The sequence below is a fragment of the Myotis myotis genome, unplaced genomic scaffold (genome assembly GCF_014108235.1).
Source record: "Myotis myotis isolate mMyoMyo1 unplaced genomic scaffold, mMyoMyo1.p scaffold_m19_p_6, whole genome shotgun sequence".
Taxonomy (NCBI): domain Eukaryota; kingdom Metazoa; phylum Chordata; class Mammalia; order Chiroptera; family Vespertilionidae; genus Myotis; species Myotis myotis.
This window is the reverse complement of record NW_023416368.1, coordinates 39,807,811-39,830,836: the sequence shown is the minus strand read 5'-3', so window position 1 is coordinate 39,830,836 and position 23,026 is coordinate 39,807,811. Positions and strand designations below refer to the sequence as shown.

Sequence of the window (23,026 nt, the reverse complement as noted above, 5' to 3'; positions counted from 1 at the left end):
TAACAGCAAACGTGCTCAATCATGCAGCATATGAGTTGTTTCCGACCCATCCAACAACTGACTTTGAGATTCTTCCTGTTACTGAAAATTATGACCCTCAGTAAACTGGACTTTGACCAAAATGTCTACGTTTACAGACCTGCTAATACTCTGGTGAGATCAAGTGTTGGTTCCTCATTCTAGATTCTTGCCTTAAGTTCTTTCGTATAAGAATGACATCCTATCATGACCACAGGGCCTCTCCAAACACATGGACTATTCTAGCAGGGAGTCCAATTATCATTGCCAGATTAAATCAGTGCCTACAGCACTTGTACCGGAGAATTGGGTAACAGGATATGATAGGGTTTAAAAACATGATATACTCTTTTATATAATTAATCTGAACCTTGCCCAAACCAGAACCTATCCAAACTTGTTATCATCAAATATTGAAACTCATCCCAAGTAAAAGGAGGTAAGCGAAGTCACTGTCTGCAATGAGTGCTTTGGTGAGTATCTGGGACTCATAAAAGCACTTGTTACCGTAGTGAAAATGCAAAGGATTCAGATATTACAAAAAGAATATGCATTACTACTCCTTTCCGGAGAAAATTTAAGACTTTCTAGCATAGTAAACTTTCACAAAAATGAAATGGCATGCATTCTGTCTTTCATTCATCAAATGTTTATTAAGTACAAACTGCAGGCCAGGCACTGTTGGTTTTCTTTGATCAATCAATTCACTCTAAGATTCTGACAGCAGTAAGTTGTCAGAAAGGTATTATTTCTGGAAAAGGGAAATTGCAGAAGTGCAAGAATTAAAATAACGGAGAAAACCCTTTAAGACTATATTGAGCCACAACAAGCATACTATATACACTAATTATTTGTGATAACGAATAGAGGCTAGATTATCAAGCAGGTCAGAAAGTAAGAAAATGCTATAGAGCTGCGGTTCTCAACCTGTGTGTCGCAACCATCGGAAAACACATATAGCACATCAGATATTTACATTATGATTCATAACAGTAGCAAAATTACAGTTATGAAGTAGCAATGAAAATAATTTTATGGTTGGGGGTCACCACAAGATAAGGAACTGTATTAAAGGGTCACAGCATTAGGAAGGTTGAGAATCACTGCTATAGAAGAAGCTTAACTTAGGCAAAAAATGTTGCACAGACAAGACCACCAACATGGACAGGTCCTGACCAAAACAGGATTATGTAAAGCCAGAAAACAAATGGATTACTTGTCACCTCAGTATATTTAACCTTATTTTCTTATCTAAAAAACTAGAGGCCTGTTGCATGAAGATTTGTGCAATAGGCCTTCCTTCTTCTGGCTGCCAGCACTGGTTTTCCTCTGGCACCCGGGACCCAGGTCTCTGGTCCGGCCGCAGCAGCAAGGCTTGGCTTCTCCGCTCCAGCCGCAGCAGCGAAGCTAGGCTTCTCTGCTCCAGCCACAGCGAGGCTTGGCTTCTCCGCTCTGGCTGCAGCAGAGAAGCCAAGCCTCTTCAGTCTTCAGTCCTCACTCTGTGCTCACATATGCAAATTAACCACCATCTTTGTTGGGTTAATTTACATACTCATCCTGATTGGCTGGTGGGCATAGCGGAGTGACACCAATTTGCATGTTTCTCTTTTATTAGTATAGACTAAAGGCCTGGTGCACAAAAATTGGTGCACTCAGGGGGAGGGGCAGTCCCTCAGCCCGGCCTGTGCCCTCTCGCAGTCTGGGACCCCTCAGGGGATGACCACCTGCTGGCTTAGGCCCGCTCCCCGGGGGATTGGGCTTAAGATGGCAATCAGACATCCCTCTGGCAGCCCGGCAGCCCTTAGGGGATGTCCACTTGCCAGCGGGGAGCAGGCCTAGGCTGCAGTTGGACATCCTTAGCGCTGCTGAGGAGGCGGGAGAGCTTCCCACCACCACCGCTGTACTAGCAGTCGTCAGCCTGGCTTGTGGCTGAGCAGAGCTCCTCCCATGTGAGAGCGCCCTGACCACCAGAGGGCAGCTCCTGCATTGAGCATCTGCCCCCTGGTGGTCAGTGTGGGAGTGACCAGTCATTCCCAGTCCTTCTGCTGTTAGAGTCAGCTTGCATATTACCCTTTTACTATATAGGATAGAGGCCTGTGCATGGGTGGGGGCCGGCTGGTTTGCCCTGAAGGGTGTCCTGGATCAGAGTGGGGGTCCCGCTTGGGTGCCTGGCCAGCCTGGATGAGGCGATGATGGCTGTTTGTAGCTGGTCACACCCCCTTCAGGGTGGGCGTCCCCACTGGGGTGCCTGGCCAGCCTGGATGAGTGGATGATGGCTGTTTGCAGCTGGTCACACACCCTTCAGGTGGGGGTCACCACTGGGGTGCCTGGCCAGTCTGGGTGAGGGGCTGAGGGCCATTTTCAGGCTGGCGGGTGACTGAAGCTCCCAACCTCTCCTTTTTTCCTTTTTTTAATTTTATTCTGGGATTTATTTACCTTCTATGACTGTCACTGGAACTGAGAGCCTGCTTTAGCTCTGAGGCTCGGCTCCAGCTCTGAGACCTTGGCTGCTGAAAGCGGGTATCTGGGTTTGTTTGGCTTCTATAATTGAAACACTGTTGCAGCTCCAGCTCTGAGGCACGGCTGGCTGAAAGCAGATTTCTGGGATTTGTTTAGCTTCTATCATTGCAACATTGTTTCTTAGAGTGCAAGCTCAGAGCCCAGCAGCGGCAGGCGGGGAACCTTGGCTTCCTCCTTCACTGAAGCAAGCAAGCCTCCTGTTCGCTTCAGCTGCCTGGCTGCCAGCCACCATCTTGGTTGGCAGGTAATTTGCATATCGCCCTGATTAGCCAATGGGAAGCGTGTCGGAGGTACAGTTAATTACCATGTTTGTTTATTATTAGACTAGAGGCCTGGTGCACAAAAATTTGTGCACTCGGGGGGGAGGGGGGGTTCCTCAGCCCGGCCTGTGCCCTCTCCGCAGTCTGGGACCCCTCGGGAGATAACGACCTGCTGGCTTAGGCCTGCTCCCGGGTGGCAGAGAGCAGGCCCAATCCCTAGGTGCAGCCCCTGGTCAGGCTCAGAGCAGGGCCGATTGGGGAGTTGGGGCGCCGCCCCCGTCATGCACAGAGCAGGGCAGATCGGAGGTTGCGATGCCACCCTGAGTCACGCTCAGGGTAGGGCGGATTGGAGGGTGGGGGCATCGCCCCCTGTCACGCACAGAGCAGGGCCAATCAGGGGGTTGGGGCACTGCCCCCTGTCACGCACAGAGCAGGGCCAATCAGGGGGGTTGGGGCTCCGTACCCTATCACGCACAGAGCAGGGCCAATCAGGGGGTTGGGGAGTTCCCCCTGTCACACACAGAGCAGGGTGGATCAGGGGGTTGGGGCACCGCCCTCTATCACCCACAGAGCAGGGCCGATCAGGGGGTTGGGGCGCCGCCACTCTCACACTCAGGGCAGGGCCGATGGGGAGGTTATGGCTCTACCCTGTCACACACAGAGCAGGGCCCGTGGGGGGGGTTGGGGCGCCGCACCCTGTCACACACAGAGCTGCAGGGCGATCAGGGGGTTGGGGAGCTCCCCCCATCAAGCACAGAGCAGGGCTGATCAGGGGGTTGGGGCGCCTTTCCCTGTCATGAACAGAGCAGGGCGGATAGGGAGGTTGTGGCCCCACCCCGTTACACACAGAGCCGCAGGGCGATCAGGAGGTTTGGGCGCTGCCCCCTGTCACACTGATCCCAGTGCCGGGAGGCTTCTCGGCTCCACTGATCCCAGTGCTGGGAGGCCTCACAGCTCCGCTGATCCCGGTGCTGGGAGGCATATTACCCTTTTACTATATAGGATAGAGGCCTGGTGCATGGGTGGGGACCGGCTGGTTTGCCCTGAAGGGTGTCCTGGATCAGGGTGGGGGTCCCCACTGGGGTGCCTGGCCAGCCTGGGTGAGGGGATGATGGCTGTTTGCAGCTGGTCACACACCCTTCAGGGTGGGGGTCCCCACTGGGATGCCTGGCCAGTCTGGGTGAGGGGCTGAGGGCTGTTTTCAGGCTGGCAGGTGACTCAAGCTCCCAACTGCTTGCTTCTTTCTTTCTTCCTTCCTTCCTTCCTTTCTTTTCTTTTCTTTTTTTTTTTTTCATTCTGGGGCAGCTTTAGCTCTGGCTCCAGCTCTGAGGCCTCTGCTGCTGAAAGCAGGTATCTGGTTTGTTTGGGTTCTATAATTGAAACACTGTATCAACTCCAGCTCTGAGATCCCAGTGGGCTGAAAGCCGGTTTCTGGGGTTTTGTTTAGCTTCTATATTTGTAACAATGTTTCAAACTGCAAGCTCAGAGGCCGGCAAGGCAGGCGGGGAACGTTGGTTTCTTCCGTCAGTGAAGCAAGCAAGCCTCATGTTAGCTTCAAGCTGCCTGGCTGCCCGCCACCATCTTGGCTGGCAGTTAATTTGCATATCTCGCTGATTAGCCAATGGGAAGGGTAGCGGACGTACGCTAATTACCATGTTTCTCTTTTATTAGATAGGATAGGATAGTATTAGTTTATAGTAAAAAAATCTTCCATAAGTACATGACCATTCACTCATATGTAGCTTCTCTGTTCTCTTTATGCAATAACAGGTCTATATTAATTAGAATTTTACATAATGGATTAATTTTTAAGTGGGGAGAAATTAAAACAAAATAAAATCTTGTTTGAATAATCAACTCCAGTAAGATGAGCAAAAGTTACCTCAAACTTAGTATGTTTAAATTTTTAAGTTTGGATTTCTTTTTATTATTTTTCCAAAAAAAGGGATCAGACCTTAGTATGTATTATACTATGCATAATGAAGGTTAAGACTCAACCTTATGGCAATTCCTTAATACAATTCAGTAATACTATAGGTCAAATAAAAGATTCATGAAATAAACTCAAGTTGAGGCTTGTGAACCATTGAATCCAACTCCCTTCTTCAACTTTCCAAGTCCCCTGGTTACAAAATCACTTATATCCACAGTCATCCTCACTTCTTTCTCAACAATGTAAGAGAACAAGGACTCCTGCCCTTTTTTTGCTCAAGTAGTACTAGATATTGTAGCAAAGAGGACAAAGTTGTTAACGATGAGCTGGTGGGGAAGCCAAGGACTGGACAATACCTTCTGCCCAGACGCCTATCCATTCTGCAGCTGCAAAGGGCAACAACAGCACCTAACCTTATATTTGCGTTGCTCCACTCACCTCTCTACTCAAGGTATCCAGAGGAGGAGCTCTGTTCATGCAGATGTGCTCCACATAAATACTAGGTTTCAGGGACAGATTTTACTAATCAAGCCACTAATTACTACTTAAGAAAATAATGGTCTCATTGAGAAAGATACATGAACAAATTTATAATACAATATGACATTAAGTATGACTAGAGAGAGTTTTCTGGAAAAAGTTGATAAAAGACCTAAAAAGAATGGGTCAAGAGGCTTTCTGAAGCAAGAACACCAAAGCCAAGAGTAGTAGAAGCTAGGTGAACTGGGTTAGAAATTTCTACAGAGACGGTATAAGGACAAGTTTCTTATTCTGTAAAATGAGTATACTAATTTTATAACTCATAGCTGTTACATTAAATTAGATAACTTATGTACGGTACTTATTATGCTAGCACATAGTAAGTGCTCAACAAAATTGTGGCAAACATTACTAATTGTATTAGTATATTGCGTGATTACTGAATGTATAATAAAGGCCAACAGAGAATCTGGTGGCTATGGATTTATTTACCATTCTTCCCCAACAAAAATCATTTATAACCTGACTCAAGAGGAAGTCACTGTGAGTGGTCTAGGAGGCTTATATCTCATGTGTCCTTAAAAGCTTCTACAGGTGGATACACTCCCTTTCTGTTTGCAAATGATCTCTAATGCCTTATCTTCTTGCTTTTTTGGAACATTTTCTAGAGAATAATAAGCTGATAAATGGGGTTCTGATGTGAGATGATTATAAGCCAAGCAACCCCAAACTAATTTAGCAACCAATATTGGAGACTAAGGGAGAATGATATTGCAAACAACAAACCAGCACAAAGGAACAAGGAGGGAAAATTTATAGCTTTGAGACATAGTTGTGCACAACCAAGTTTTGCAAATAGCAAAATCCCAAAGATGGACTTTGTGTGAATTTAGTAACGAAAGGTTTACTGAACTCACAATGGTATTTTCATTACATCCACACACATAGAAAATTGGTTATCTGTCAACAGACATCTTTGAAAACAGAAAGCAAAACATTTTCCAGCAGACAGAAGCTCAACAGTGTCACCCTGACTACTAGTATTACCTGGGCATCAAGACTGAGTGATGAAATTTTGTGTTGCCTTTGCTGACTGGTGGAAGCATTTCTAAGTTGATAGGAAAGTTCACCCTTGCCAACACCTCAAAGAATTTCACTGGGTTCTACAGTGTATTATTATTAATGTCATCATGATTCTTAGCATGTGAAGTACTGATTATTCTAAACCGTTAAAAACTAGTATAGGTAAATTTTATTCATGTTCCAATGAGAAAATCAAAATGACCAATATCATTATGGGGATATTAAAAGAATCAACCAGTGACATATTCAGAATAATGCCCACCATAGATTTTATCTGTGGACCAGGATAACTTTCCAGTATAAGCTACAAATGGCAAACACAAAGCTTAAATTTCATTCAAATGTGTGTGTATCACAGCCCCTCAAATGAGCAATGGGTCTCAAGTACCCAGGGAACATTGTTGTTGGGAGTAAGTAAGCTAGCTAGAAACCAAGAAGAGTAAGAGAAAAGCTCAACCTACAGGGAGAAGGACATCCTTCAAGCCATGCACCTGGTATGGAAAGCTACACAGAATGAGGCCACAGTGACTGAGCACAGCCTAAGTCAAGGGGCACCATTAATATGGACCCCCCAGGGCCTTGGCTGGCGGGATTTCCTCAGCGCCCTCAACTCTTGACAACAAAAGGATCCTCATTTAATTAAAACAAAATAAAGAAAAATAACAGATGGATATTCTTTAAACTGTATCTTCCGGTGGAAAACCAGATGAAGATGAAAAAGAACTGAAGAACATCCTCAAGCCATTTCAACTACTATTTTCTTGCCAAGTTGGGAAGGTGCAATTTTCCTTAAAGGTATGTTCAGTAATGGTTTGGCCTAGAATGCAGCATCTGAGTGAGGGGCTTTTCTGGGGTGTTACAGTCACTCTCCAGCAATAGTCCTGCAGTTCTACAAGGATACCATCAATCAAGCTAAATTTGGGCACATCTATTCCTGCTGGGGACACAACTCCATGGCTCTGCTTCTTCACAGGTGTCACAGGCAGTGTTCTTAGAGAATGACTGAGTGATAAAAATGAGGGACTGCTCTGTTAATTTTCACATGCAACTTATTTCTCATGAGCTTCAAGATAAAAATGTATTCTCTGAGTTGAAATGGTAATCCGTGCATCTGCTTTTTAGGTTGAACATAAAAAGATAATAATACCTCTAGCTATGACAGAGAGTGTTCTTCTAATTGTACTGTGATCAAGCATCAGATTAAAATAATTTGCCTACCAAGATATGCACTTGCTCAAGGTTTTAATTCCCAAAATTATAGGTAGAGATATAAAAGGTAGTTTTAAAACTGTTATTTTCCTCTTTTAATTTCATAAGCAACACTTTCTGCACTATTTAAAGAACCCAAAAGTAAAGGTGAATGGGGAAGCAACATGAACTTAAAGCACAAAGCACACAAGATTTATAACTATTTCTTCATTATGTTACTAAGCCTTACAAATAAATATTAAACATTAACCAGTTCACAAAATGTTTAGCTAGGAACTACCCTTTCCCACAGCAGGTAATAAAGGCAGTGAAGTTGGCATTTTTAATACCTGCCAATGACAAATCATTTTTCAGACTGAAAAGTTATGGCCATGCTCTATTATTGTGTGTTGTGCAGTTTCATGGTACATAGGCAGGTTCAATTCCCATAATGACCACATTATACAAAAACTCAAATTCTCATAGCATTGCTATCTCTTTATTCTTTAACCTCATCTTTTAGTTTTATTTACCAAAGAAGATTGTATCTGGAAAGCTATTTAAAACTATAAATCTGTCAACAATTTCTTTTACGGAGGTGACATGGGAAAGAGAAAGGACAGCATTACAAGGGACAAAGGATGTATTACCAGGATCACTTAAATGCAGGCTCCCCACTCCAAACATGGTGCTATCTGGAGGCTCCAGGTTTGCCTCAGCTCATGCATACACAGGAAAAGAAATATGAACTACTAATTTCAAACTTAAAAATGTAAGGAATGTAAAAATTGGAGGTTCCAACCTTTATTTGAAACCGAGGCATAGACATTTCATTAAAAACGAACCTGACTGTTACAATCAGAGATACAAATTTGTTAGTGTGCATTTATGTCCCAGGTGCTCAGCTATACAAGTTCACCACGCAGCAGCAATGCCACACCATGCCCTGATTCACCTCATGAGACTCGGGGTCCTCAGGTTATAATTCTGAAACGTAAGAATGAAGTAAGCCATGTGTTCAGTAGCCTTTTTAGCTAGAGCAATAGTTTTTAAATGCTCTGCAATCTCCAAAGTGCCTCACAGGCCCTAACCAAAGTAGATTCAGTCCCATCTCTTTTATGCAGGATGGGGCAAAGGTAGTATACAACTGTTCATATGGAAAATAATACAATTATTAATAAACAATAATCTATACTAATAAAAGGGCAATATGCTAATTAGACGGGATAGACCAGACATCTTCTGGACAGAGCTGCAGCAGCTGCGAGGGCCGAGGGCCGGCAGTGCAGGAGAGGCAGCGGCATGGGCCAGTCCAGTGCTGTGGCCACTTCTGCAGAGGCAGCCACAGAGAGCAGTGCGGGTCCGGTCCTGGCACCACGCCTCCGCAAAGGCTAGATAGGGTGCGACCTGCTGTGCCTCAACCTCCACAGCCCCTCCCACAGCCGGCCTGGCCCCAGATCGCCCCCCACCCACCAGTGGGTGGGGGGGGGGGGTGGGGCCAGCGCTAAGAAGTGAGGGCCAAGGCCGGCAGCCACTGTGGCCGGCAGTAGCAGCAGCAGCAGCGGGGTGATGGGGGTGGTGCCTTCCCCTGATCGGCCCAGTGGCCTCCTGCAGAGGGAGGACAGACTGCGGCTTAGGCCCGCTCCTATGGGGAGCGGGCCTAAGCCATCAGTAGGACATCCCATGAGGGCTCCTGGACTGTGAGAGGGGGCAGGCCGGGATGAGGGACGTTCCCCCCGCCTACAGTACACAAATTTTCATGCACTGGGCCTCTAGTACAAGAATAAACTGTTTTGCATACTTACAAGTGTAAACCTACTTTTGCCCTACCCGATATAATGGTCTTTCCACATAAGGTTTTTATCTGAGGGAGGGGAAAGGTTCTGCTACCAAAATCTTTACAAACTATTCATCTTTACTTTTAAAAAAATGACAGAAAAAACTAACATTGAATTCTAAAATAAAGCCTTCTTGGAAAAAAAATAGCTCTGGATTGAAATAAAGAGGTAGAAAAGAAAAAACACACACTCATAATTTCCAAGTGTAGCTGATGTAATCTTCACCTACTAGCCTTATTATTTTCAATTGAAAAGCAAAGTCAGCCAAAGTGTCTCAACCTGATAATACTAACTTTTCCTAGCTAGCTTATTATATTGAAAAGCTAAAAAATGTGTTTTTTTTCCTGGAACTTTTCTCCAGGAATTGCCTTCACCACCCTGCAACATTGAACTGTTTCCTGGATCCATGTCTTTTCCTTGTTTTTGGTGGAACACATCCATCATTAGCTTCCTAAAAAGAGGTGTGTGGGATAAATTTGTTTTACATCTTGCATGTTTGAAATGAATTTAATTCATCTTCACATTTGGTTTCATAGTTTGGCTAGATACAGAACTCTATGTTGGAAATCATTTACCCTCAGAAATATAAAAGCATAGATAATACAGCTCTTCTGTCTTCTAGCTGCTTCTGCTGCTGCAGAGAATTTTGTGGCAATCTACATACTTAGTTCCTTGTATTTGATGGGTTGAGGATGGGCACTTGATAGAGCCTTTCAATCTAGAAACTTAAGTTCTTCAATTCTTGGAAAGATATTTGGAGACTTTACTCTCCTCTGATTTCTCTGTTTGCTCTCTCTGCAACTCCTATTAGTCATATCTCTAGTTCTCCAATTTTCATCTCTTGTGTTTTATTTTCTGGGAGACTTACTCAACTTTTTCCAATTCTTCTATTGCATTTTTATTTATTTTTTAAACTATATTTTATTGATTTTTTTTTTACAGAGAGGAAGGGAGAGGGATAGTCAGAAACACTGATGAGAGAGAAACATTGATCAGCTGCCTCCTGCACGCCCCCTACTAAGGTACATGCCCTTGACTGGAATCAAACCCAGAACCCTTCAGTCTGCAGGCCGACGCTCTATCCACTGAGCCAAACCGGTCAGGGCCTTCTATTGCATTTTTAAACTTTCTACCTAAACATTTAAAATTTTTAATTAAGGAACAATTGGGTATTCTTTTGTTGAGCCCCTGGTGCTTGTTTCATAGTTGTACTATCTTTTTCTTAACTCTCTTTTCATCGGCTTCCTCATTGTCTCTATTTTCCCTGTTTGTTCCAGACTATCTCATAGTAGAAGCTTTCTTCAAATATTGGTGATCCTGTTTTCCATTTATATTTAGGAATGAGGCACTAAAATTCCAACTGGAAACTCTGTGTTCATGGATGAGGCTTGTCAAATATAGTCTGAAATCAGAGAGTATAATGCCTCCAACTTTGTTCTTTTTTTTCAAGATTGCTTTGGCTATTTGGGGTCTTTTGCAATTCCATACAAATTTTAGAATTGGTTGCTTTATTTCTGTGAAAAATGCCATTGGAATTTTGATAAGGATCACATTGAATGTGTAGATGCTTTGGTAGTATGGCTATTTTAATAATATTAATTCTTCCAATCCATGAGCATGAAATATCTTTCCATTTATTTATATCTCCTTCAGTTTCTTTCATCAATGTCTTTCACTTCTTTGGTTAAATTTATTCCTAAGTATTTTTATCTTTTTGATGCAATTATAAATGGGATTGCTTTCTTAATTTTTTTTTGATAGTTTGTTTTTGGTATATAAAATGCACCATTTTTTTTTCTATATATTGTACCCCGAAACTTTATTGAATTCATTTATTAGTTTTAACAGTTTTTTGGTGTAGTCTTTAGGGCTTTCTATATTTAAAATCATGTCATCTGCAAATAGTGACAGTTTTATTTCTTCCTTTCCAATTGGGATGCCTTTTATCTCTTTTTCCTTCCTAATTGCTCTGGCTAGTACTTTCAATACTATGTTGAACAGGAGTGGCAAGAATGGGTATCCTTGTTTTGATTCTGGTCTTAAAGGAAAAATTTTCAGCTTTTTGCGATGGAATATGTTAGCTGTGGAGCCCTGCTTTCTTAATAGGGGCAAATAAGAAAGAATCATGGTTGACCAGCGTTATGCTTTGAACTCTTCTAATAAGGGTAGAATTACCAGAGAATATTTGTATTTTGCTGCTTTGTACCTACCAAGATATATTCAATTAGACATGTTTCCAAGAGACATGTCAGCAAATTGCTATTATTTAAAAATCCTCAATTATCTTTTGAGTAAGATTTTAAAAACTGAAAATACAGTATATATGAAAAAAATTTCTTTAAATTTCTGTCATAGATATGCTCACATTATTTTACAATGTGGGCGTATATATTTATGTTTTCTGTAGACAAGTTCCCCCAAGCCTAGCTCTAATAATGTTTAAAAGTAATAGGTAATAGTGCAATGTAAGAGTCACAATGTGGATATAAAACCTCAGAATTGTAAAGACAGAAAAGCTCTATGAAGTGATTTCATTCAATAAAAGGAAACTGAAATACAAACAGGTTGAGACTTGCCCAAGGTCAAAAAGTGGTTTAGCAGAACTCACAGAATGAGACTCTATTGTATTACTGACAATATGTGATGTGACTAGGTCTGTGAGTTAGAAGGCAAAAACTTACTTTTTCATTTAAAATGGCCCTCCCCTCATCTATCACTCTAGTACAGTTATCCTGTGTTTTAAAACATGGCTATATAGTACTGCCATTGTGTAGTGTGTGATCTGCATATAAAATGCTGCATATGTCTAAGTTAAAGTCGCTCCTGTTGAATAGGGAGTCCCAGTTTCCGAGGAAAACATTTTTCTATTCATGTAGGCAGAAATATCTGATGTCCAAAAGAAAAAAGACGGTTTTCTTCATGGCTAACAGCTCTTTGAGGGAATAATTTTCCCTCACCATTAAAAGTTATAAATCATCACAATTATAAAAAGACAAAAATAAGCTATTGAGCAAATATGGTAACTTCTATCTATAAACATTCATAAAGCATGATTCTCCTAATACATCTCTTTTTACAGAAAGAATACATTTACTACCTTATTAAATACTACAGGCCTGATGCACAAAATTCGTGCATGGGTAGGGTCCCTAGGCCTGGCCAGCGATCAGGGCCAATCTGTGGGATGACCGGAATGCAATCAGGAGGCCCTCCTCTGGCACCTGCCTTGGCCAGCCTGGTGCCGCCCACTCACCGGCCCCATCCCTCACTGCCACCACCAGTCAGTCGCCTCCCTCTGTGGGGCTACTGGCAGGGCAATTGGGGGCACCTGTCTCAGCTTGCCTGGGACCTGCGGGCTGGAGGCAGCTGCTGTGTTGAGCATCTGCCCCCTGGGGGTCAGTGTGCATCATAGCAACCAGTCGTTCCACCGGTTGTTCTGCTGTTGGGTCATTTTGCATATTAGGCTTTTATTAAATAGGATATTTTGAAAGAAAATACTAAACATCCATTAAAATTAAAAATTTTTACTCCATGAAAGACACAGTTTAGAGAGTAAGAAGATAAGCCACAGACTGGGAGAAAAATCTTTAGAAAATACAAATCTGATAAAGGAGTCGTATCTAAAATATAAAAAGAACTCTCAAAATTCAACAATAAGAAAACTCAATTAAAAAATGGTAAAACATCTGAATAGAGAGCTCACCAAAGAAGAAATACAGAAAGCAAATAAGCATATGAAAAGATGCTGAACATCATATGTCATCAGGCCAATGCAAATAAACCTGGAAATACCACTACCCACATACTACAGTGCCTAAAATCTAAGATACTGACGGCAAATGCAGGTGAGGATTTGGAGTAACAAGAACCTTCACTCACTGCTGATGGGAATGCAAAATGGCATAGCCACGTTAGAAGACAGTTTGTCAGTTTCTTATGAAACTAAACATATTCTTAGTAATCATACTCTATTCACCCTTAAAAATATCTGTAGAGTTCAAAAATAAAGTAGACTATAGTGGCAGAAAGTTTTTGATGTTAATTTCATAGCATAAGTATCCTTATGAAACTCTAAGGAAGCTATACAGGAAACGTCAGACCAGCTTCTGTTAACCAGTGTGTGTGTGCATATTTCATGAGCAGTATGTCCAAGAAAGTTCATTTTGAATTGACAACTTTTGGATTCATCTCCCCGCCAATCTCCAGTTCTGACACTTAGACTTATGACATAGGACCCCTAAAAATATTTTTTTTTAATGCTGGGACTACTGTTTTATTATATTTAAGAGTGTTTGTTTGACCTTTAATATTTTTAAGAATTTTGGCAAGAAGTTAATGCGAGGCAAACAAAATTCAATTCTTGCTTTTTAATATAAAACCACTCCTTAAGGATTCTTTTGAAGTGAATAAAAATATGCCAAGGGACTACTTTTGCTACTATTGAAAGAATGTCTTGTCCAAATGCCAAAAACAGTTTAAGAGATCTTTAAAAAAAATTCTGAAGAAAAAGAGAAAATAACTACTCTATGATTTGGAACTTCCACAATGATAAAAGTGGCATGTACATTATACCTGATGGTTTCTTGCTCCTAACAGAACACGAAAACTTTTCTACAAATATAAAAACAAAACCCATTTTCCATATTTTTAATAGCAAAAAGAGAGCTAGCCATTATTAAAGGACTTAAGGAATAATATTTGGAGGTTAAAACCAACAAAACAAAAAAAGAGCCAGGCAAATCTTAATTTTCTACTTTTCTTTATGACCTAAGGCAAGGTTAGAATTTATTGGGGACTGGCTAGGTGCTTACTAGAAAATTTCCAAAACTTAGTGGAGGTTATATTTAAGAATAATTTAATAACTACATTGCAATCCTGAACAATTACTTAATAGAGTTTATTAACATTTTAATGGAATGACACCCTTGAGAACTCAGAATTACTGTCATGGAGAGATGTTGCCATCAAACACCAAGGACAAGCATGCAGTGCTTATGTCCTCAGCATTAGATTTCTGAGCCTCACCTAAACACTTGGGTTCAATCCTAACTTAAATGAAAGGGCACAGTAATTAGGTATGCTTATTTCCTAAATATTCATTCTAGTAGAAACAGAAACCTTCAAGTTTGTAAAGCTGCTAGGTTCACTATCCCCCCCCACCCCCTCCCGCTTATTTTTCCTTAACAAAACTTAGGTTAAGAAAAAAAGAATTAAGTTGTACACTAGGAACCAGAAATTACCTTAACAAATATGCTGGAATAGGGATATTATGTAGAGAGTTTGTAAAGAAACAACTTTATACACTTTAAAGTAAAAAAAATAGTATATATCTTTAACAAGGAAAAAATAAAAATAGGCCTTATAAATGTTTATAAATGTACTAGTAAACCAGCTGAAAAAAATACACGTAACTATAAAATATGGTTTAAATTTAAAGAACACACCATCAAAACTAAAAATATGATATACACATACAACACTCATGAGTATTCATAAAATCTCAGGCAACAAAATATGGAAAATTTTTTAAAAATTTAGTATTAGAGATAATTAAATTGGATTTGTTGATTATAAAAAAATATAACAAAAATGACTTATTGGGCACTGGCTAGGTGCTTACTAGGAAAGCACCTTGTATGCATTATGTCATCTAATCTGGACAACAGCTCTATGAGGTAGAGCCTCTCATATCTTTATTTAATATAAGGAGAGTGGCCACAAACGAGGAAGTGGACAAGCTTTGAATTTGGATTTAGATCTTTCTCATTCCATAACCCATTTTGCTTAACTAATGCAGTTGCACATAATACAAAATGTTCTTAAAAGATGAAACACTTTTCACATATATTGGTGGCATGAGTTTTCAACATAGATCAATTACTATTATTAGAAACTAGTAGCCCTGCACACGAATCCGTGCGCCTTTAGCTCTCTGCAGGGCCTGGCCGCTCTGCGCCTGCTGCCCAGAGGCTCTCCGCGGCCCAGAGGCCCATCCACGGCTGGGCACGCAAAGCTTGCCTCGTCATTGGGGTGACAACGCAAGTATTCTGCGCCCCAGCCTGGCCAGAGGCCCATCCGCGGCTGGGCATGGAATGCTTGCATTCCATGCCAACGCAAGCATTCTGTGCCCCGGCCTGGCCAGAGGACCATCCATGGCCGGGGTGAAATCCAACTCTACCAGAATCTGCATGACAGACTTAGTAGTATGTTTTGCATATCTTTTTAAATCATAAACTCCTCTCAAGTTGGTAGAACCCCCCCAATTTTATCAATTTTGAAGATGAAGAAAAATAGATGAATTGTTTGTGCAAAAATTCTGGAGTCAATAGAAAGCCTGAGAATTTGGAGAGGGGAACCCAGATGGATTGTTAAATTGCCCAAATCACCATGACTCCTGGCCTGAGTAGCTCTTCACAGATACAGATTCAGCCTGGGGGCCAGCCTTGGAGGACTAGATTATTAGGTAGGTCTTAACTAACTTGTTGCCTTGATATACTGCTTCCCTATAAAGGGGCTGTAGTATCTGGTTATGAAATGCTGTATGAAGTTTGTTGCCAGCCAGCCTTTCATTCAACATCCACTTCCTTTCTGACTAACGCTTCTAGTAATCTGACAGTAGTTTTAAGCACCTGGCAAGGAGTCAGTACTACAGGTATGGCAGCACAGGGTGTTCTGGAGGATGACTTGCTTTGCTGTAAACATCCGATCGGAGATAGCCCTCAGGTAAGATGAATTAAGGCTCTTTTATTGCCAATTTCAGTAGGAGTTGAAGTTTGGAAACATAGAGAATGTTTACACCTTCATAAACTGGAAGTTTTAAAAAGTATAACTTAAAACAAACAAAACTGTAACTTTGAACCTTGCACTTTTCTAACAAAGAGTTTAGGAGAAAAGTGACTGCTACATATTCCCACTTTATAACACTTTTTATCCTAATGCCCCCAGAATCATAGATATTGAACTTAACTAAGTGTTCTGTTGAAAAGCAGAAAAACCAAACACCTTAGATGAAAAAATAAAGTCACTGGGTCTGGGAATCTCTTAGGAGGTAAAACTTCCTTCTCCATTGAATAGAAAATTGTTAAAGTTTGCTAAGGAGAATTTTTTTCAAAATCTGGTGCTACGATTAAGATCTCTAGGCCACAGTAACAAGTACTTACGGACACTGGCAAAGATTCTAAGATCCCAGGTTTCTTAAAAGCATGTAGATATTTTACAAATGAGCAAAATGAGATTTCAAAAAAATTAATAACTTACCTGAAACCATCCTGAAAGGAGCTACAATCCTATTAGACATCTACTCAATTGCAAAGTTAAAAATTTTTTCCCCCCGCTAATAAATTACTGCCTCTCTGGGAAGTTGAAAAATGCTATGATTGCTATGCTATTTATAAAACATATAGTTGATACCTGGCTCTTAGATATATTCTCAGTTTCACTGAATGAGATAAGCACTAAAAGGAGGACTGTATTCAAACACAAACAAACATTCAACTCCAGTTATATAGACATTAGCTTTCCGCCCATGCCAGCAAATCCTACACAGAGAGGAAATAATGTCTCTTACTCATCACCCTGTCCCAGGGTATGCGGGTGATGAACCCAGCTATGTTCGTGTCCATTTATTTGTGATTGTTGGTTTCCTGTTGGTGGTAAGATAAAAGTTTTTCTAAAGTAATTAGAATAATTTGATAAAAGATAAATGAAAAAAATGGAATCTGCTACAAATAACTTAAAAAAGTCAAAGCAAAGAAAACAATACCTATATCCAAAAAAGACATTATTTCCTCCTGAGCTGAATTCCCATCTGCTTTTATTTTACAGAGAACATTTTAATGGTGGCCAGATGGGAGGGGTTTTGAGGGATGGGTGAAAAGGGGAAGGGATTAAGTAAAAATTGCTAGTTATAAAATTGCTAGCCTCCTCCAAGGCTGGCCCCCAGGCTGAAACTGTATCTATAAAATTGCTACTCATGGGCATGTGGAGTACAGCATAGGAAATATAGTCAGTAATAGTGTAATAACTATTGTGTGCTGTGAGATGGGTACTAGACTTATCAGGGTGATCACTTCATAAGTTACATAAATGTCTAATCACTGGGCTATACACCTGAAACGAATATAATATTATATGCCAACTGTAATTGAAAAATAAAAAATTATTTTTAGAAAAGTGAATCAAAGCTAATTAGGTCCACAAGAGTATATACAGAATTGTCCACAAATTTACAAGGGATGGGTTGGTGACAGTTACTAATAATTAAGTATAAAATAATTGATTGAGACGTGATCTGTTTCTCTTCTTGTAAACATTACAGTGCTGTACATGTTTATTATGGTCCTTTCCTCTGTGCATGACATAGTTTTTTAAAAAACTATTTTTAATAGTAGTTTTAAGGTCATAGTAAAATTGAGGGGAAGATAAATATTTTTATATCAGATATTCTAAAGAGATTTCCATTATATCCCCTTCCCTACACATACAAAGGCTGCCCAATCATCAACATCCCCTACCACAGTGGTACATTTATTACAACTGATGAACCTACATTGACATCATTATCACCCAAAGTCCACAGTTTACATTAAGATTTACTCTCGGTGTTATAAATTCTATGAGTATGGACAAATGTATAATAACATGTATCTGTTATTACCATTGGCTTTTAAATGGTAACATGTTTTTCCACTAACTGGGAGCTATAGCCTTGAAGCCAGAGATAATGAGGTCCTGGCCACAGGGGAGTGGTGGGCACAGGGTGGCTGAAAGATGCTGCCTGCCAGCCTCCAGGGAGGCTCCCTAGTTGCCGCATTTCTCCTCCAGCTGGCGACAAACTTCTTGGGGCTCTCCTGATGATTACCCAAATGCTCAAATTTTCTGGACACTCTCCCCAGGGAGAAACAATAGAGTAACTTAGAAGGGTGTAAGGAGCTTCTTCAAACATTGGGCCTGTGTAAGCTTTATAGAACAAGGTTGATTGGGCAAAATAAAGTACCAGGTGGGAAGAAAACATTTTTAAAAGTACCTCCCTAATCCAGTCTTCAAAAGTATCACCAGTATCATCTTCATTTCAATCATCCTCTACAACATTTTAATTAAAATGAAAAAATATTCTACAGCCCTAATCAGTGTTTAGAGCATCAGTCCTGGGACTGAAGGGTTGTGGGGTCAATTCCCAGTCAAGAGCACGTACCTGAATTGGGTTGCAAGTTAGGTCCCTGACAACCGATCGATGTGTCTCTCTCACATGGATGCTTCTCTTTCTCTCTTTCTCTTTCTCTCTCTCTCTCTCTCTCTCTCTCTCTCTCTCTCTCTCCTCTCTCTTTCTCTCTCTCCAGCTCCCTCCCCCCTCCCTACCCCGCTTCCACTCTCTAAAAATCAGTATAAAAAATATCCTCAGGTGAGGCTTAACAAAAACAAAACAAAAAATACTCACTTATAGCCCTGGCTGGTATGACTCAGTTGGTTGGGAGTCATCCCATGCAACGAGAAAGGTTGCCGGTTTGATTCCTGATCAGGGCATATGCCCGGGTTGTGAACTCGATCCCTGGTAGGGGACATGCAGGAGACAGCCAATCGATGTTTCACTCTCACATGCATGTTTCTCTCTTTCCCTCTCCTTCTAAAAATCAATGAAAAAAATCTCAAAAAAACCCACAAACAAACAAACCTCACTACAGTTAAAATAAACATTTTATGTTTGTAAAAATCAGTCAGCAATTTCCTCATCTCTGGCTTACCTGGCCAAATTCTTGTTCATATAGTTAATAGTGTATAATTATATAAAATTACCTTTATGTAATTTTGGTTAATCTACTTTCCTGTGAAGACAATTAGTTGATCTGTGTTTTCATTTTTATTAGAGGCCCGATGCACGAAATTTGTGCAAGAATAGGCCTTCCTTCCCCTGGCTGCCGGCACCCGCTTCCCTCTGGCACCTGGACCCGGGCTTCCCTCCCAGTCACAGCTTCGTCTAGAAGGACAGCTAGTCTAATTAGCATATTATGCTTTTATTATTATAGATACCAAAAGTGGTCGAACTCTGAAACACTGGCTGTGCCTGTAGCAGGGTGCATTGCTACAATGTTAGAGGACTCCTCTTATGACAAATGAGAATGAAAGCTTATTTTCCCTAAATATAATTTTTAAAGTCTTTTTTTTCCAGTTTAATAAGTGTTAAATATATACTATGTAGAAGGTTCTCTGCTGAAGAATATGGCCTTAGCCTGGGGAGGAAATAAATTAGTTACATCAGTGGTAAAGCAATGACTCTGTAGGAGGCAGGTGACTGAAGTTCTGGCTTTGAATATTTTACTATTTAAAAAAAATCAAAACTAATTTTGGCTCTCAACATTACAGCACCATTTCATTTTGATGGGGTGGGGCAGGATGAGATCTTATATTTTATCTGAAGCTAAATTTTATCTCTTACATTTCCTATATATTAATTTTAAGACTTTTTTTGGTTGTTAATCTTCATCAGAGGATATTTTTTTCCATTGCTTTTCAGAGAGAGTGGAAGGGAGTGAGGGAAGGTGAGAGAGAGAGAAAAACATAGATGTGAGAGACGCACATTGGTTGTCTAACGCATGTACCCGGATCCAGGGCAGAGAGCAAACCTACAACTCAAGGCACCTGCCCTTGATGGAGAGTTGAACCTGAGACCCTTTGATATGCAGGCCGATGCTCTGACCTCTTAGCAACAATGGCCAGGGCAATTTGAAGACAAAAAAAAAATGATAATAGTCCTCAAACAATAGGGCAGCCCCCAAAAGACCCCTCAAGTATTATACAAACTTGTCTTGTCCAAGTTGAAAACTCCAGTCCTAGTAAGATATAACTCTGGAACAAAATTTCGATGATACCGATTATAATTAGGACCACAGTGGGATACCCTTCCCCCACTCAAGCATTATGGAATACGAAAAATGTAATTCGAGGAAGAACAGAATTTTCTGGTACTTTTCCTGTGACTACTTTTAGAATATCTGATATAAATATTAATCAGAAACGAATGTGCTTGTATTTTAGACTAAATAAGGCATGCACCATATAGGAACTAGCAAGCTGGTACAGTAATTCCTGGCACCACCTGAGTTTCAGCCAGACAGAACCTCACTGGCTTTGATTTTTGTTTTGTTCTTCTCTGTTACTGCCATAAATTACTTCAAAGTGAGAAAGGCACATTTATACTCTTCCTCCTCACTCAGCTCAAGTGAAAGATTTATGGTGTCTTCTCCTTGCCATTTCCTGTAAACTGACACATCATGTACATGATGCCAGCCTTTGGTTTCACATCAAAAAGTGAACTCCTGAAATGTGGCAGCAGTCAGTCAACAGTAGTTACATGTTCATTTTAACATAATGGACAGTCATGTCAAAGAGATGTTCATTAATTAGGACTATTGTTTCAGATAGAATTTAAAAGTAAATGCCCTTCATGTGTCTTAAGCTACTTTCTACATTGCTTCCCTCTTCCTCCCCCCGGAGCAACTGAGAAACCTAAAGGGGGAAAATAAAATATACATAGTTCATACCTGAGGCAAAACAAGTACTTTTGGAATCTATTTGGTAGTTATTATCTATGCCTGTGTGATACACTAAGGCCAATTCCACATGTAAATTGACATATGTATTTTCTGAGTACTATTAAACAACCTGTAATGTGTTAATCTCTGGATTTTATAGCAGAGAGAGAAAAACAACAGCAAGCAAAACAGAATGCAGTTCCAATCTGCTAGATAACTCAGAATGAAAGAATCTACAATTTCTTAGTTAAAAAAATATCAATTTCCCAGTATAAATATATGTCAATGGTACTCAGAAGATATTTCTGTTAAGTTTGTCCTTTTCTTAAGAAATGCATGTAGAAAGATGCACAATTATTTTAATGGAATTGTATTTTGTAAATAAAAACAGCCTAAGTTAACAGTTGCTAAGGAAAAAAAAAAAAAAAGTATGTCTGCCATACTAAAAACCTTCCTATTTTCACAGAGTTCTGGCTGTTCTTATTGAGTATATTTTCAGTTAAGGGCACACTGTCCCTTTTACAGTTTTTAGAAGAGAATCTTTGATAATACACATTTAGGCTGAAATAATTTTCCAAAATTTTGATAAAAGATAATAATGATACAATCTCTTTGCCAAGTCTTTTGAACTTCAGAGTGCTCTTATGATATCCTAATTTCACTTATATGATCTCTATGAGAAAATAGTAGGCAGTTGTAAATCATTTCCATTTGATAGGCCAAGAGATCAAAGTACAAAGAAGTATAGTTGGAAGCTGCTGTCTCAATGAGCAATAACAGGAGCCAGGTAAAAACAATTGAGATACATCAGAGGTCAGGTAAAATGCAATTTCATTTAGCGATCACCTGTCATGCAGTGCATTTCTTGTTTTAATATTTTTTAATATATAGTTATTTAAAACAATTGGCATCAAGCAGTCTTTTTGCAAATGACCCCAAACCACTACTTTCCTCCCACCGAGATATTTTGAGAACTTTCTTACCTCTGCTCCAGAATATGTGTCCGTTTGGAGGATGAGTTCATTCAGATCAACATCCTGACTGATTGGCATCGAGTGAAACTGCAGGTTAAATATTTCTTTCCTTGTTCCTGCATCTGGTAAAGGCACATACACGATTCTATCGATTCTTCCAGGACGCATCAAAGCCTGGAAAGAAGATGGGGCAATGCGGATTAACCAGGCTCAAAATTGACATTCCATGTGAAAGGTGCTCAAGGAAAGGGATGTCCAGAATCTCATGAATAAACCACTATTCTTCATAGTTAGTAAACAATTTACCATAGCTAAGATTTGGAAACAGCCTAAGTGCCCACCAGCAGATGAATGGATTAAAAAACTGTGATATATCTACACAATGGAATACTATGCTGCGGTAAAAAAGGAATTCTTACCATTTGCAACAGCATGGATGGACCTGAAGAGCATTATGCTAAGTGAAATAAGCCAGTCAAAGAAAGATAAATATCACATGATCTCATTCATTTATGGAATATAATGAACAACATAAACTGATGAACAGAAACAGATCCAGAGACAGAGAAGCATCGATTAGACCATCAAACCTCAGAGGGAAGGTAGGGGAGGGTGGGGGTAAGGAGGAGAGATCAACCAAAGGACTTACATGTATGCATATAAGCCTAACCAATGGACACAGACACCAGAGGGGGTGAAGGCATGAGTGGAGGGGGGGTTAGTGGGGGGGGCAATGGAGGGATAAGGACACATATGTAATACCTTAATCAATAAAGAAAAAAATTATTTAAAAAATTAAAAAAAATAAAAACACAGAGAAGAAAATAAAGTTTATATCTAGAAAAAATAAAACACCTACTATAGATTCTACAATCTATTTTAAAGATTCAAATCAATATACAATATTTAGGCTACTTTTGAAAATAGAAAAGCAATATTTCCTCAGCAACTGTTAGGTTAGTAAAAGATGACTACTGTCTTTTAGGGGAATGCAAATATGACTTGCATTCATTGTATCAAAAGATATTCGTTGTAACTTCCTGCAGTAACTTAGAATATGAGTTAAGCTCCTTCAGAGAGCCCTAAAATAAACACAGCTCTGATAAAAGACTACTTCTAGAACTGATGTAGCCAAATGAATGTTCCGCATATTTTATTGGAGGCTAATGTCTAAATTATCTTAGTGCTAATAAATTCATCTATA

At 40.3% G+C, this 23,026-nt stretch overlaps 1 protein-coding gene across 2 annotated transcripts in view; it reads right to left on the bottom strand.

Moving 5' to 3' along the window:
- Positions 1 to 23,026, bottom strand: part of SPATA5 (spermatogenesis associated 5) — a 252,906-nt gene that overhangs the window by 28,186 nt on the left and 201,694 nt on the right. Inside the window, exon 15 of one of the 2 annotated variants that reach the window (XM_036312780.1) lies at positions 21,832 to 21,996. In XM_036312780.1, the coding sequence (XP_036168673.1) occupies positions 21,832 to 21,996 (165 nt within the window). Of the gene's footprint in view, positions 1 to 21,831; positions 21,997 to 23,026 lie in introns of those variants that run through there. The other variant, XR_004968159.1, reaches the window with a different exon arrangement.